The following is a 17,875-nucleotide window of genomic DNA, read 5'->3' as shown; positions in this document are numbered from 1 at the left end:
AACTATATTTTTTGCTTCCACCATGACAAGGACGAGCACCGGCGGCAACGATGGTGAACGGCGACCGGCGGGGAGGGCAGCACCAGGCAAGTGCGTCGAGCGGTACTTTGAGGCCGGGCGCATAGCTCATCCATGGCGGCGCGATGAAAGTTTTTTCTAAAAGAAAAATACGTCTGACGAAAGAAGAAGAGATAATCGTACCGCCGTGCCGGGAGCAGACCATACGGGAATTCCTGCATGTCCACAAACTTTTGGGTAATTGCGATACTCTCTGGGAACTATCATTGTTCGGCAAGTTATGCTGCTCGCAGCCGATAACTACATGCAGTAAGGTACAAAGTCTGATACACAGTGCTGAAACGAAGATAAGTATCAGAGCTTGATATTGCTAGGGAAGTATCACAGGTTCAGAGAGCAATGGCCACACAGTGCCTGATCGAAGATAAAGTGTACTACAGCTTTGATATGGATGGGGAAGTAGTTCAGCTCTTCTGAGTGTTGCCTCCCTCCAGCTCTTTCCTCAGCTGCAGTGAGAAATCATCGTTCACGTCGTCATCATCCCAGTCATCCTCCCATTGCTGGACAGCTTCGTTGCCATCTTCCTTGTCATCCCATTCTGTAAAATACAAGAAAAATGGGGTTAACGAGACGCACAATTTCATCACCATAGAAGAATCAGCACAATCATCTTACATACAAAATTACTTCAAGAGATTATGACGACAAAAGTATATACGTCTCCACAGACCAGAGTAAAAAGAAATGCTACACGCAAGACCATCTGCAACCAGGAAGCAGAACATACATTCACACAGTAGTCATATCGCAAGCAAACTGAACTGAGGGGCGAAGCTTCAGAAAGTAGCTATCATAACTACCTATAAAAGCTATGCAAATGGAAAGCCGAATTAGCAACACAGACTATCATACTGTGTCCTAGCAAAATTTACCAGTTCAGTTACTGAACACCATAATAATGCAACATAAGTGTATACATTCAGCAAAAGCAAGAAAAGAAACGAAGAAGACCCTAATCATATAGCTCATGATATAACCCACTGTAATATGATTTTACTTGCTGCAGGACAAACGTACTTGACATGCAGCAGTCATAGGTCACACATAAGAATTAAGAATTCATCCATACACATGAAGGACATTGTTTTCAATAAGCCGGTTAGTTGCCACCAGTGGCCAGGCCTACTAGTCTCGGAGGATTTCAGTAGGCAGGCAGCAGGTTTAAGTTTATAATGCATGTTTCATGCAACTTTTAGTGGGCACTAAAGCATACTTCTATGGTAGCACAAAAATAGATAGCTGACATAAATCTCCGGGAGACAGGACTAACGTTTTCCACCTCTCACGCGCTCTTCTTTCTACGATTTAACCTGCTGCACTAAAAATCCAACTTTAACTTGACTCAGGAGACCAACTTACTCCCCCACTTCCCAAACCCATGATAGTGGGCCAGAGACCACCAAATTAGGCTACTTGGAATTACTAGTCAACTGCCAGTCAGATCGAGCCGGCAGCTAGCTCCCACCAATTGGCAATCGTGGACTTATCGTCCACTTGTAGAACTAGAAACCTTTAACTTCGTCAAAGAATCAGGTATAGCCACAACTTACAAAATAGGTTTTGATATATAACCAAACCTAAATCTCATTACAATGACAAAAGCAGTTATCACCCTGTATCTAACCCTCTGGATTCAAATCAAGTTTTGAAAAAAGACGTAAAGTAGAAAGAGTACTGTCCCACCACAAGCTAGAAGACTTCCTCTTGTTAGGATCCAAGAAAACCTTAAAGCACTACCTCCTCCAAATGTCTTCTTCCCATTTAAAAAAGAAAATTGCCATTGAACTGTTATTTGTGCCTTATACATGCTTCTAGACCCTATGAGGCCAGCATAGGGCCAGGCACAAACAAGTTGTGCACCAGCGCAAGAATGACCACGGACAGCAAAGGAGAAAAAGGACAAAGGTTTAGATAGATCATACAGTTTGCAGATATGTATGTTGACACATTTCATGGTATCATGTAGTTTCGCATTGTCCATCTACATGGATAGCATGTCTGCAAATGCTATTTCTGGACATTGACATGGCAAGGTAACTTATCAGACCAACACTTAGCCTCTCGAACACTCAATACAGCACATAGCAATATGCTAATTGATGAAACAGTCAAACAACAATGGGTTTATTTTCTACCACCCTTCCAATCTACATGGACTGATCATTCCAATTGTGCAGTTTTAGGCAGTCATGTCAACACTAAAGAAACAGGGATTGAAGATCAATGTTCCCAAGGGAGAAGATGTGCAACACCTGGTTGTGTGTGCCTGATATTTAATCTAGAAGAAACAATCATGAAGATAAATACACCAAGATCAGACCATCTGTTCTATGCTTAACTAAGAGGAAAGTAGTAACAACTACTGATAAACATGTACAAACAATATCGAAAATAACCTATTCCACGAAGCTAATTATTCAGGAAGCAGTAGTGAATGAAGATTATAAATGACATCAGATGGCTACTGAAAGCACACGTTATACTGCCTGAGGTCATGACTATCTCACGCTTGGTCAAATCCGCATTGGAAACAATCCAGTTGCAACCAATTTGCCCTTAATTTGAGGCGAATCTCTCCTAAAACCGATCTTGAAAGTAAGCTTGAGATGACCGACATATCCATCGCACATACCTTGTCCGGATCAACCCAAACCTAATCGACCAAATCGACATCACGACGCCAACAAGCTATGTCGAACCGACCGTGTTTGCCTAGATACAGCAACAGTGCTGCCGCGAGAGGGGGGGAGCGGGGTGAGCTTGCACATACCTTGGTCGATCTCGAACTCCTCGAACTCGTCGTCGTCCTCGAGGAGGTCCATCTTGGCGGCCTCCGCCTTCGCGTCCACCGGCGCTGCCGCCGCCATCGATGCTGGTGCTAGTATCTAGCTGCGACGCGGCCGAGTAGATCAGAGGGTTAGCAGAGAGATCCGGATTAGTTCGTGCGCGCGTGCGTGCTGGGGATTGTGGGGGAGGACGAGGGATCAAGAGCGCCACCTACCTGATTCGCGTGGAGAAGAGGAAAGGGGGAACCCTAGACCTGGGGGCGGCTGCTCGTCGGGACAGATGCCAGCCTGATGGGGTCGAAAGTTAAAACGGAGGCTCCATCAGCTTCTCGGCCATAGTTCGGGTCCGGGTCCGCTTGTCCGCGGCTTCACCGACCGAAGTGACTCTTTTTTTTTCTTTCTTTTTTTTTTGGCATTCCGACCGAAGTGACTCTACCACTACTAATTTGCGAGGGGATTTTTGATCTACGGGTGTATATACATTTTAGATGAGAAAAAAAATAAAAATTTGAAAATATTTTCAAATTAAACTTGACGTTTCATTGTACTGGTGAAAAAATCCAAAAAAGAAAAGTCCCCTTTGACTGCTTTTCAAAAAAACAAATTTCCAGCCAAAATAGTGTGTCTAAAATAGCAAATTATTATTATTATTGCCATGTAGTCAACGATGGTTTGATTTAACCAAATTTAGGCCTCCGTGAAAGGAAAACGAAATTTAGGCCATGAAAAGAAGCCTATAAATTCAGCTGTGATAGCCAGCTCTTATGCTTCTGAAATCGCTGTCTTCCATGAATCACGGGATTCAAGCCTCTAGTCAAATATTTTCGTCCGTATAACATTCTCTTATTTACTGTCAAACACATGATGGCCCACCAATTTATGACTACTCTTACGCGACCTCTTCAGGCCTTTCGGTCACGCTTCTTCCTCGGCGCCCTTGGACGCCGCCCTCTTCCCCTTAAGGGAAGGATTCCCTTCCCATGTGTCCTCCTCCACGTCGTCCTCGTGGGTGGAAAAGGCATGGGTCTCCTCGGATCGGGTGACTGAGGTCTCCCTTGTTCGGAGGCCCACCCTGTCCTTCAAAGGCTTCGCCTTCTCGGGGACGACCAAGTGCGGCTCCTCGGTTAAGAGGGTCGTAAGCAGGGGAGTCATCTCCCCCTCGGGCAGTGGCGTCGGGCATAGAATTTGTTGCGCTTTGGAGATCCACTTCTGCATAATGCATAAACCAACTGGTCAGCCGAAATTTATGAGGCTCAAAAAAGCACGGAAAGTGAAATTATGTGCTTAGAATTACCTCGGGGGCGTCATGGCCGGCTTTGAAGCCGCAGTCGCTCCCTTCAGGAGGAAAACCGTCCTCGGACGGCTTGAACAGCAGCGCCCACATCCCGGGCGAGGTTGAGCGAAAGAAGTGGTTGATGGGTACCACGTCCTCGGGCTTGTAACAGCTCTTATCCGGTGGCGTCGGAACGCCGCCGAGGCCATCATCGTGACGACGATCTACACCAACAACTTCGCCGCCGTCATCACCAACTCTCTCCCCCTCTATGCAACGTTGTAACACCTCTTATCCCCGTTGTAATCTCTACTTAAACATGGCGCTCAATGCTATATATTATTTTCCAATGATGTATGGCTATCATATGATGTTTGAGTAGATCTGTTTTGTCCTATGGGTTGATTGATGATCGTGATTGGTTTGAGTTGCATCTTTTATTATTGGTGTTGTCCTATGGTGCTCCCCGTGTTGCGCAAGCATGAGGGATCCCCGCTATAGGGTGTTGCAATATGTTCATGGTTTGCTTATTGTCTGCGTTGCGGGGGTGATAGCAGCCTAAACACGGATAAGTGGGTTATTGCATATGGGAATAAAGTGGACTTGATACTTTAATGCTATGGTTGGGTTTTACCTTAATAATCTTTAGTAGTTACGGATGTTTGCTAGAGTTTCAATCATAAATGCATATGATCCAATAAGAGAAAGTATGTTAGTTTATGTCTCTCCCTCATATAAAATTGCAATAACGACTACCGGTCTAGTTATTGATTGACTAGGGACAAATAACTTTCTCGTGACAATTTCTCGTGACAAAAAGCTCTCTACTAAACTAACTTAGTTGTTTCTTTATCTAAACATCCCCTAGTTTTATTTATGTGATCTTTATTGTCTTGCAAACCTATCCTACAACACCTACAAAGTACTTCTAGTTTCATACTTGTTCTAGGTAAAGTGAACGTTAAGCGTGCGTAGAGTTGTATCGGTGGTCGATAAAACTTGAGGGAATAATTGTTCTACCTTTAGCTTCTCGTTGGGTTTGACACTCTTACTTATCGAAAGAGGCTACAACTGATCCCCTATACTTGTGGGTTATCACTTGACTACATCCACCAGCTGAAGATTCTTCTTGTCTGACCAGAACTCAATCTTCTGGAGCAGCACCTTCACCTCCGCGGGGTCCCCCCAATCCATGCCCTTCTTCTTCCAGGACACCAGCTTCTTCGGGAGCCCAGCCGAGAACACCGAGACCTCGGCCTGGGCGGCACTGAGTGGCTCATGTTGGGAAACATTGCATGGAAAACAAAAAAAATCTACACACACGCAAGATCTATCCATGGAGATGCATAGCAATGAGAGGGGAGAGTGTGTATACGTACCCCCATAGACCGTAAGCAGAAACGTTTAACAACGCGGTTGATGTAGTCAAACTTCTTCGTGCTCCAACCGATCAAGTACCGAACGTACGACACCTCCGCGTTCAGCACACGTTCAGCTCGATGACGTCCTCCACCTTCTTGATCCAGCAACATGGCGAGGTAGTAGATGAGTTCCAGCAGCACGATGGCGTGGTGACGGTGATGGTGAAACTATCTCCGCAGGGCTTCGCCTAAGCACTACGAAAATATGACCGGGGATGTAAACGGTGGAGGGGGGCGCCGCACACGGCTAAGATCATGTTATGTTGTGCTAGGCGCCCCCTTCCCTCATATATATATAGGTGGGAGGGAGAGGGGAGAGGCCAAGGGGCGCCCCAAGTAGGTCTGGATCCAACTTGAGCTTGCCCTAGGCTGCCCCCTTTCCTTCTTTTGGCACCAAGGGGAAGGAAGGGGGACGTGGCGCCCCCCTTCCTTTTCTCCCACAAGGGGGAAAGGCATGAGGAGGTGGCGCTCCCCCTTTCCTTCTTCTAGGGCCAGCGGCCAGGGAGAGGGCATGCCAGCCCCTCTGTGGGCTAATGTGTGCTTCTCCTTAGCCCATTAGGCCCATAGACCTCCCGGGGCCTCCCGGGACCCCTTCCGGTGATCCGATGAATACCCGGTGCGCTCCAAAACCATTCCGGTGTCCGAATACTATCGTCATATATATCAATCTTTACCTCTCGACTATTTTGAGACTCCTCGTCATGTTCGTGATCTCATCCAGGACTACGAACAACATTCGGTCACCAACTTATATAACTCATATAATATTATATCATCAGCGAACGTTAAGCGTGCGGACCCTATGGGTTCAAGAACAATGTAGACATGACCGAGACACCTCTTCGGTCAATAATCAATAGCGGAACCTGGATGCCCATATTAGCTCCTACATTTTCTACGAAGATCTTTATCAGTCGAACCGTTATGACAACATATGTAATTCCCTATGTCCTCCGGTATGTTACTTGCCCGAGATTCGATCGTCGGTATCTTCATACCTAGTTCAATCTCGTTAGCGGCAAGTCTCTTTAATCATTCTGTAATACATCACCTCGTGACTAACTCCTTAGTCATTTGCTTGCAAGCTTATGATGTGTATTACCAAGAGGGCCCAAAGATACCTCTCCAATACTCGGAGTGACAAATCCTAATCTCGATCTATGCCAACTCAACAAACACCTTCGGAGATACCTGTAGAGCATCTTTATGATGACCCTATTACATTGTGACGTTTGATAGCACACAAGGTATTCCTCTGGTATTCGGGAGTTGCATAATCTCATAGTCGGAGGAGTGTGTATTTGACATGAAGAAAGCAATAGCAATAAACTGAATGATCAATATGCTAAGCTAATGGATGGGTCTTGTCCATCACATCATTCTCCTAATGATGTGATCCCATTATCAAATGACAACACATGTCTATGGTTAGGAAACCTTAACCATATTTGATCAACGAGCTAGTCTACTAGAGGCTCACTAGGGACACAGTATTTGTTTATGTATTCACACATGTATTTAAGTTTCCAATCAATACAATTCTAGCATGAATAATAAACCTTTATCATGAATAAGGAAATATAAAATAACAACTTTATTATTGCCTCTAGGGCATATTTCCTTCAGTATCCCACTTGCACTAGAGTCAATAATCTAGTTCACATCGTCATGTGATTAACACCCTTAGTTCACATCACCATGTGACTAACACCCAAAGAGTTTACTAGAGTCAATAATCTAGTTCACATTGCCATGTGATTAACACCCATAGTTCACATCACCATGTGACTAACACCCAAAGAGTTTACTAGAGTCAATAATCTAGTACACATCGCCATGTGATTAACACCCAAAGAGTATTAAGGTGTGATTATGTTTTGCTTGTGAGAGAAATTTAGTCAACGGGTCTGTCACATTCAGATCCATATATATTTTGCAAATTTCTATGTCTACAATGCTCTACATGGAGCTACTTTAGCTAATTGCTCCCACTTTCAATATGTATCCAGATTGAGACTTATAGTCATCTGAATCGATGTCAAAGCTTGCATCGATGTAACTCTTTACGACGAACTCATTATCACTTCCTTAACCGAGAAATATCTCCTTAGTCCTCTAAGGATAATTTTGACCGCTGTCTAATGATCTACTCCTGGATCACTATTGTACCCCTTTGCCAAACTCATGGCAAGGTACACAATAGTCTGGTACACAACATGGCATACTTTATAGAACCTATGGCTGAGGCATAGGGAATGACTTTCATTCTCTCTCTATCTTCTGTCTTGGTCGGGCTTTGAGTCTTACTCAACTTCACACCTTACAATACAGGCTAGAACTCCTTTTTGACTGATCCATTTTGAACTCCTTCAAAATCTTGTCAAAGTATGTACTGATTGAAAATCTTATCAAGCGTCTTGATCTATCTCTATAGATCTTGATGCCTAATATGTAAGCAGCTCCACCGAGGTCTTTCACTGAAAAATTCTTATTCAAGTATCCTTTTATGCTATCCAGAAATTCTATATCATTTCCAATCAGCAATATGTCATCCACATATAATATTAGAAATGCTACAGAGCTCCCACTCACTTTTCTTGTAAATACCGGCTTCACCATAAGTCTGTATAAAACCATATTCTTTGATCACTTCAGCAAAGCGTATAACCCAACTCCGAGATGCTTGCACCAGTCCGTAGATGGATCGTTGGAGCTTGCACACTTTGTTCGCATCTTTAGGATTGACAAAACCTTCTGGTTGCATCATATACAACTCTTCTTGAAGAAATCCATTAATGAATGCAGTTTTGGCATCCATTTGCCAAATTTCATAATTATAAAATGCGGTAATTGCTAACATGATTTGGACTAACTTAAGCATCACCATGGGTGAGAAGGTCTCATCATAGTCAACCCCTTGAACTTGTCAAAAACCTTTTGCGACATGTCAAGCTTTGTAGATGGTGACATTACCATCAACGTTTGTCTTCTTATTGAAGATCCATTTATTCACAATGGTTTGCCGATCATCGGGAAAGTCCACCAAAGTCCACACTTTGTTCTCATACATGGATCCTATCTCAAATTTCACAGCCTCAAGACATCTGTCGGAATCTGGGCTCATCATAGCTTCTTCATAGTTCATAGGTTCACCTTGGTCTACTAACATGACTTCCAAGACAGGATTACCGTACCACTCTAGTGCAGATCGTACTCTGCTCGACCTACGAGGTTCAGTAGTAACTTGATCTGAAGTTTCATGATCATTATCATTTGCTTCCTCTCTAGTTGGTGTAGGCATCACGGGAACTATTTTCTGTGATGTGCTACTCTCCAATTCAAGAGAAGGTACAATTACCTCATCAAGTTCTACTTTCCTCCCACTCACTTCTTTCGAGAGAAACTCCTTCTCTAGAAAGGATCCATTCTTGGCAACAAAGATCTTGCCTTCAGATCTATGGTAGAAGGTGTACCCAATTGTTTCCTTAGGATATCCTATGAAGATGCACTTCTCCGATTTGGGTTCGAGCTTATCAGGCTGAAGCCTTTTGACATAAGTGTCGCAACCCCAAACTTTAATAAACGACAGCTTAGGTTTCTTGCCAAACCACAGTTCATATGATGTCGTCTCAACGGATTTAGACGGTGCCCTATTTAACGTGAATGCGGCTGTCTACATAACCCCAAAACGATAGTGGTAAATCGGTAAGAGACATCATAGAACACACCATATCCAATAAAGTACGGTTACGACGTTCGGACACACCATTATACTGTGGTGTTCCAGGTGGCGTGAGTTGCGAAACAATTCCACATTGTTTTAAATGAAGGCCAAACTCGTAACTCTAATATTTACCTCCATGATCATATTGTAGAAACTTTATTTTCTTGTTACAATGATTCTCCACTTCACTCTAAAATTCTTTAAACTTTTCAAATGTTTCAGACTTGTGTTTCATCAAGTAGATATACCCAATTACCCATACCTACTCAAATCATCTGTGAAGTCATTGGCTCACTCCATTGTTCCGGAGAACAAAGTTTTTAGTCATCTTACCCATGAGGTATGGTACGCAAGTATCAAATGATTCATAATCAAGTGATTCCAAAAGTCCATCCGCATGGAGTTTCTTCATGCGCTTTGCACCAATATGACCTAAACGATAGTGCCACAAGTATGTTGCACTATCATTATCGATTTTGCATCTTTTGGCATCAATATTATGAATATGTGTATCACTACGATCGAGATTCAATAAACCATTCACATTGGGTGTATGACCATAGAAGGTTTTTTTCATGTAAGTAGAACAACAATTATTCTCTGACTTAAATGAATAACCGTTGCAATAAACATGATCTAGTCATATTAATGCTCAACGCAAACACCAAATAACATTTATTTAGGTTCAACACTAATCCCGAAGGTAGAGGAAGTGTGCGATGGTGATCACATCAACCTTGGAATCACTTCCAACACATATCATCACCTCGCACTTAACTAGTCTCTTTTTATTCCGCAACTCCTTTTTTGATTTACTAATCTTAGCAACTTAACCGGTATCAAATACCCAGGGGTTGCTACGAGCACTAGTAAAGTACACATCAATAACATGTATATCAAATATACCTATGTTCACTTTGCCATCCTTCTTATCTGCCAAGTATCTAGGGCAGTTCCGCTTCAAGTGACCATTCCCTTTGAAGTAGAAGCACTTAGTTTCATGCTTAGGTCCAGCTTTTGGGCTTCTTCACATGAATGGCAACTTGTTTGCCATTCTTCTTGAAGTTCCTTTTCTTTCCCTTGCCCTTTTCTTGAAACTAGTGGTCTTGTTAACCATCAACACTTGATGCTCTTTCTTGATTTCTACCTTCGCTGATTTGAGCATCGCGAAGAGCTCAGGAATAGTTTTCTTCATCCCTTGCATATTATAGTTCATCACGAAGTTCTAGTAGCTTGGTGATAGTGACTAGAGAACTCTGTCAATCACTATCTTATCTAGAAGATTAACTCCCACTTGATTCAAGCGATTGTAGTACCCAAACATTCTGAGCACATGCCCACTGGCTGAGCTATTCTCCTCCATCGTGTAGGCAAAGTACTTGTCAGAGGTCTCATACCTCTCAACACGGGCATGAGCCTGAAATAACAATTTCAGCTCTTGGAGCATCTCATATGTTCCATGGCGTTCAAAACGTCTTCGAAGTCCCAATTCTAAGCCATAAATCATGGCGTACTAAACTATAAAGTAGTCATCATATCGAGCTTGCCAAACATTCATAACGTCTACATCCACTCCTATAATATGTCTGTCACATAGCGGTGCATAAAGGACATAATTCTTCTGTGCAGCAATGAGGATAATCCTCAGGTCATGGACCCAGTCCACATCATTACTACTATCATCTTTCGACTTAGTTTTCTCTAGGAGCGTATCAAAAAATAAGGGAGCTAAATCGCGAGCTATTGATCTACAACATAGATATGCAAAAACTATTAAGACTAAGTTCGTGATAAATTTAAGTTCAATTAATCAAATTACTAATGAATTCTCACTTAAATTAGCATCCCTCAAGTTATCTAAGTGATACATGATCCAAATCAACTAACCCATGTCTGATCATCACGTGAGATGGGGTAGTAATCAATGGTGAACATCTCTATCTTGATCATATCTACTATATGACTCACGTTTGACCTTTCGGTCTCCAGTTGTCTGAGACCATGTCTGTACATGCTAGGCTCGTCAAGTTTAACCCAAGTATTCTGCATGTACAAAACTGTCTTACACCCGTTGTATGTGAACATAGAGTCTATCACACCTGATCATCATGTGGTGCTTCTAAACGACGAACTTTGGCAACAGTGCATACTCAGGGAGAACCCCTTTATCTTGAAATTAAGTAAAGTGATCATCTTATAATGTTGCCGTCGTTCTAAGCAAAATAAGATGCATAAAGGATACCCATCACATGCAATCAAAACATGTGACATGACATGTCCATCATCATCTTTTGCTTTTGATCTCCATCTCCAAAGCATCGTCATGATCTCCATCACCACCGGCCGACACCTTGATCTCCATAGTTGTGTTGGGGTCGTCTCGCCAACTATTGCTTCTACAACTATTGCTAACGCATAGTGATAAAGTAAAGCAATTACATGTCGCTTGCATTGAAGGAAATATGCCCTAGAGGTAATAATAAAGTTGTTATTTTATATTTCCTTATTCATGATAAAGGTTTATTATTCATACTATAATTGTATTGATCGGAAACATAAATACATGTGTGAACACATAAACAAATACCGTGTCCCTAGTAAGCCTCTACTAGACTAGCTCGTTGATCAAGATGGTTAAGGTTTCCTAACCATAGACATGTGTTGTCATTTAATAGCGGGATCACATCATTAGGAGAATGATGTGATGGACAAGACTCATCTGTTAGCTTAGCATAATGATTGTTCAGTTTATTGTTATTGCTTTTTTCATGTCAAATACATATTCCTCCGACTATGATATTATGCAACCCCCGAATACCGGAGGAATACCTTGTGTGCTATCAAACGTCACAACGTAACTGGGTGATCATAAAGATGCTCTACAGGTATCTCCGAAGGTGTTTGTTGAGTTGGCATAGATCGAGATTAGGATTTGTCACTCTGAGTATCGGAGAGGTACCTCTGGGCCCTCTCAGTAATACACATCATAAGCTTGCAAGCAAATGACTAAGGAGTTAGTCATGAGGTGATGTATTACAGAATGAGTAAAGAGACTTGCCGGTAACGAGATTGAACTAGGTATAGAGATACCGACGATCGAATCTCAGGCAAGTAATATACCGACAGACAAAGGGAATTATGTATGTTGTCATAAAGGTTCAACCGATAAAAGATCTTCGTGGAATATGTAGGAATCAATATGGACATCTAGGTCCGCTATTGGTTATTGACCGGAGAGGTGTGATACGTCTCCAACGTATCTATAATTTTTGATTGTTCCATGCTATTATATTATCTGTTTTGGATGTTTATGGGCTTTATTGTACACTTTTATATTATTTTTGGGACTAACCTATTAACCGGAGGCCCAGCCCAAATTGTTGTTTTCTTGCCTATTTCAGTGTTTCGAAGAAAAGGAATATCAAACGGAGTCCAAACGGAATGAAACCTCCGGGAGAGTTATTTTTGGAATGGGAGCAATCCAGGAGACTTGGAGTAGACGTCAGGGAAGCTTCAAGGTGGCCACGAGGCAGGGAGGTGCGCCTGCACGCACCCACCTTCGTGGGCCCCTCGTGGCTCCCTTGACCGACTTCTTTCGCCTATATATATCCATATACCCTAAAAACATCAGAGAGCACAATAGATCGGGAGTTCCGCCACCGCAAGCCTCTGTAGCCACCAAAAACCAATCGGGACCCTGTTCCGGCACCCTGCCGGAGGGGGGATCCCTCACCGGTGGCCATCTTCATCATCCCGACGCTCTCCATGACGAGGAGGGAGTAGTTCACCCTCAAGGCTGAGGGTATGTACCAGTAGCTATGTGTTTGATCTCTCTCTCTGTCTCGTGTTCTTGAGGTGGTACGATCTTGATGTATCGCGAGCTTTGCTATTATAGTTGGATCTTATGATGTTTCTCCCCCTCTACTCTCTTGTAATGGATTGAGTTTTCCCTTTGAAGTTATCTTATCGGATTGAGTCTTTAAGGATTTGAGAACACTTGATGTATGTCTTGCATGTGCTTATCTATGGTGACAATGGGATATCACGTGATCCACTTGATGTATGTTTTGGTGATCAACTTGCGAGTTTCGTGACCTCGTGAACTTATGCATAGGGGTTGGCACACATTTTCATCTTGACTCTCCGATAGAAACTTTGGGGCACTCTTTGAAGTTCTTTGTGTTGGTTGAATAGATGAATCCGAGATTGTGTGATGCATATCGTATAATCATACCCGTGGATACTTGAGGTGACATTGGAGTATCTAGGTCACATTAGGGTTTTGGTTGATTTGTATCTTAAGGTGTTATTCTAGTACGAACTCTATGATAGATTGAACAGAAAGAATTGCTTCATGTTATTTTACTACGGACTCTCGAATAGATCGATCAGAAAGGATAACTTTGAGGCCGTTTCGTACCCTACCATAATCTCTTCGTTTGTTCTCCGCTATTAGTGACTTTGGAGTGACTCTTTGTTGCATGTTGAGGGATAGTTATATGAACCAATTATGTTATTATTGTTGAGAGAACTTGCACTAGTGAAAGTATGAACCCTAGGCCTTGTTTCAACGCATTGCAATACCATTTGTGCTCACTTTTATCATTAGTTACCTTGCTGTTTTTATATTTTCATATTACAAAAACCTTTATCTACCATCCATATTGCACTTGTATCACCATCTCTTCGCCGAACTAGTGCACCTATACAATTTACCATTGTATTGGGTGTGTTGGGGACACAAGAGACTCTTTGTTATTTGGTTGCGGGGTTGTTTGAGAGAGACCATCTTCATCCTACGCCTCCCACGGATTGATAAACCTTAGGTCATCCACTTGAGGGAAATTTGCTACTGTCCTATAAACCTCTGCACTTGGAGGCCCAACAACGTCTAGAATAAGAAGGTTGTGTAGTAGACATCAAGGTGTCTCGGTCATGACTACATAATTCCCAAACCCGCAGGGTCGCACGCTTAACGTTCGTTGATGCTAGAGTAGTATTGGGGTATTTGATAAGTGGTAACAAAATGTTGTTCGGAGTCCTAGATGAGATCCCGGATGTCATGAGGACTCTCAGAATGGTCTAGAGGTAAAGATTTATATATGGGAAGTCATATTTTGGGTTCCGGAAAAAAGTGTAGTTTTTTGGTATTGTACCGGGAAGCTTCTAGAAGGTTTGGGAGGATTTCGGAGGGGTCCGGAAGTCCACAAGTGGGCCCACCACGACCCAAGGGCTAGCATGGGATGTGGGGAGGTGCCCTGGCCTTATTAGGCTAGGCACACCAAGTCCTCAAAAGCCCGTGTGGCTAGGGAAGGCAAAAAAGGAAGGAGTCCTACTAGGAATAGGATTGGACTTGGAGTCCAAGTCCTCTCCCCCTTAGTTGTGCCCTAGGGCTTGGAGGGTTTTTTCACACGCCCCTCCACCTATATATAGAGGGGAGGGGCGCCCCAAGAGGACACACCAAGCCCTTGGCGCCCCTCTCTCTCCCGTTACTCCGTAGTTCCACCGCCTCGTCCCGGCGACGCTTAGAGAACTGCTGTCGGCACTCCACCACCACCATCACCACCACACCGTCGTGTTGGTTGTGGTCCCATCTTCTTCTCCTATCTCAGTTGCTAGATCAAGAAGGAGGAGACATCATCGAGCTGCACATGTTGTAAACTCGGACGTGCCGTCCGTTCAGCACTAGATCAGTTAGATCATGATCGGATCGCGAAGAGTACGACTACATCAATCACGTTGTTAAACGCTTCCGCTTACGGTCATACAGTAACGCTTATGTTGTTACACTCTCCCCTCTTGTTGCTATGCATCTCCGTGGATAGATCTTGCGAGTGCATAGATTTTTTTGTTTTCCATGCAACGTTTCCCAACAGTGGCATCATGAGCCAGGTCTATGCGTAGATGATATGCACGATTAGAACACAAAGAGTTGTGGGCGGTGATAGTCATACTGCTTACCACCAACGTCTTATTTTGATTCGGCGGTATTGTGGGATGAAGCAGCCCGGACCAACCTTACATGTCCATGCACATGAGACCGGTTCCACCGACTAACATGCAACTAGTTTTGCATAAAGGTGGCTGGCAGGTGTTTATTTCTCCTACTTTAGTTGAATCGAATTTTACTATGGCCGATCTTTGAAGAAGGTTAAAACAACAAACTTGACAAATGACGGTTGTGGTTTTTGCCATAGGTAAGAACGATTCTTGCTAGAAACCCGTAGCAGCCACGTAGAACTTGCAACAACAAAGTAGAGGATGTCTAACTTGTTTTTGCAGCGTATGTTGTGATGTGATATGGTCAAGACAAGATGTGATATACGTTACTATATGAGATGATCATGTTTTGTAAGATATCAAGCAACCGGCAGGAGCCTTATGGTGTCTCCCATGTAATTGCTTTACTTTATCACTATGAGTTAGCAATAGTTGGCGAGATGACCACGACGCAACGATGGAGATCAAGGTGTTGAGACAGTGACGATGGGGATCATGATGATGCTTTGGAGATGGAGATCAAAAGCACGAGATGATGATGGCCATATCATGTCACATATTTTGATTGCATGTGATGTTTATCTTTTATGCATCTTATTTTGCTTAGAACGGCGGTAGCATTATAAGATGATCCCTTCACTTAAATTTCAAGATATAAGTGTTCTCCCTGAGTATGCACCATTGCGAAAGTTCGTCGTTTCAAGACACCACGTGATGATCGGGTGTGATAGACTCTATGTTCACATACAACAGGTGCAAGACAGTTTTGCACATGCAGAATACTTGGGTTAAACTTGACGAGCCTAGCATGTACAGGCATGGTCTCGGAACACTAGAGACTGAAAGGTCAAACATGAGCCATATAGTAGATATGATCAACATGAAGATGTTCACCAATGAATACTACTCCATCTCACGTGATGATTGGACTTGGTTTAGTTGATATGGATCATGTATCACTTAGAGAACTTGAGGGATGTTGATTTAAGTGGGAGTTCATTAGTAATTTGATTAATTGAACTTAATTTATCATGAACTTAGTCTTGATAGTATTTGCATATCTATGTTGTAGATCAATTGCTCGCGATATAGCTCCCCTATTTTTGATATGTTCCTAGAGAAAACTAAGTTGAAAGATGAAAGTAGGAATGATGCAGACTAGGTCCGTGATCTGAGGATTATCCTCATTACTACACAGAAGAATTATGTCCTTGATGCACCGCTAGGTGACAACCTATTGCAGGAGCATATGCAGACGTTATGAACGTTTGGCAAGCTAGATATGATGACTAATTAATAGTTTAGTGCACCATGCTTTACGGTTTAGAACCGGGACTTCAAAAACATTTTGAATGCCACGGAGCATATGAGATGTTCCAAGAGCAGAAATTGGTATTTCAGACCCATGCCCATGTCGAGAGGTATGAGACCTCTGACAAGTACTTTGCCTACAAGATGGAGGAGAATAGCTCAGCTAATGAGCATGTGCTCAGAAGTCTGGGTACTACAATCGCTTGAATCAAGTGGGAGTTAATCTTCTAGATAAGATAGTGATTGACAGAGTTCTCTAGTCACTATCACCAAGCTACTAGAACTTCATGATGAACTATAATATGCAAGGGATGACAAAAATGATTCTCGAGCTCTTCGCGATGCTGAAATCGATGAAGGTAGAAATCAAGAAAGAGCATCAAGTGTTGATGGTTAACAAGACCACTAGTTTCAAGCAAAAAGGCAAGGAAAAGAAAGGGAACTTCAATAAGAATGGCAAGCAAGTTGTCACTCCCGTGAAGAAGGCCAAAGTTGGACCTAAGCCTAAAACTGAGTGCTTCTACTACAAAGGAATGGTCACTAGAAGCGGAACTGCCCCAAATACTTGGCGGATAAGAAGGATGGCGAGTGAACAAAGGTATATTTGATATACATGTTATTGATGTGTAACTTACTAGTATTCGTACTAGCCCCTGGGTATTTGATACTTGTTCAATTGTTAAGGGCGAGGTGACGATGTGTGATTCCAAGGTTGATACGATCACCATCGCACACTCCCTCTACCTTCTGGATTAGTGTTGAACCTAAATAAATATTATTTGGTGTTTGCGTTGAGCATGAATATGATTTGATCATGTTTATTGCAATACGGTTATTTATTTAACTCAGAGAATAATTGTTGTTTTGTTTACATGAATAAAACCTTCTATGGTCATACACCCAATGTAAATGGTTTATTAAATCTTGATTGTAGTGATACACATATTCATAATATTGATGCCAAAAGATACAAAGTTGATAATGATAGTGCAACATACTTGTGGCACTGCCGTTTAGGTAATATTGGTGTAAAGCACATGAAGAACTCCATGCGGATGGACTTTTGGAACCACTTGATTATGAATCATTTGATACTTGGGAACCATGCCTTATGGGAAAGACAACTAAAACTCTGTTCTCCGGATGGAAATGATACATACCAATGTATGCGGTCCGATGAGTGTTGAAGCTCGCGGCGGGTATCACTATTTTCTCACCTTCAGAGATGATTTAAGTAGGTATGGGTATATCTACTTGATGAAACACAAGCCTGAAACATTTG

The 17,875-nt window shown here is 42.6% G+C and overlaps 1 protein-coding gene across 2 annotated transcripts; it reads right to left on the bottom strand.

Annotated features, from left to right (window-relative positions):
* Positions 1 to 238: 238 nt before the first annotated feature.
* Positions 239 to 3,214, bottom strand: LOC119267973 (protein DELETION OF SUV3 SUPPRESSOR 1(I)-like). Of its 2 annotated transcripts, XM_037549442.1 has the most exons (4): positions 3,080 to 3,214; positions 2,849 to 2,967; positions 479 to 616; positions 239 to 442 (listed from the first exon to the last, which is right to left on the bottom strand). In XM_037549442.1, exons 2-3 carry the CDS (start codon positions 2,943 to 2,945, stop codon positions 483 to 485), a joined length of 231 nt encoding a protein of 76 aa, XP_037405339.1. In that variant the 5' UTR covers positions 2,946 to 2,967; positions 3,080 to 3,214; the 3' UTR covers positions 239 to 442; positions 479 to 482. The 2 variants fall into 2 exon arrangements, with proteins under 2 accessions (XP_037405339.1, XP_037405338.1); XM_037549441.1 differs by having other exon boundaries at positions 241 to 616.
* Positions 3,215 to 17,875: the final 14,661 nt, after the last annotated feature.

The sequence above is a fragment of the Triticum dicoccoides genome, chromosome 3A (genome assembly GCF_002162155.2).
Source record: "Triticum dicoccoides isolate Atlit2015 ecotype Zavitan chromosome 3A, WEW_v2.0, whole genome shotgun sequence".
Taxonomy (NCBI): Eukaryota; Viridiplantae; Streptophyta; class Magnoliopsida; order Poales; family Poaceae; genus Triticum; species Triticum dicoccoides.
Note: the sequence above shows the minus strand (reverse complement) of the source record. Positions and strands in the feature narration are given on the sequence as shown.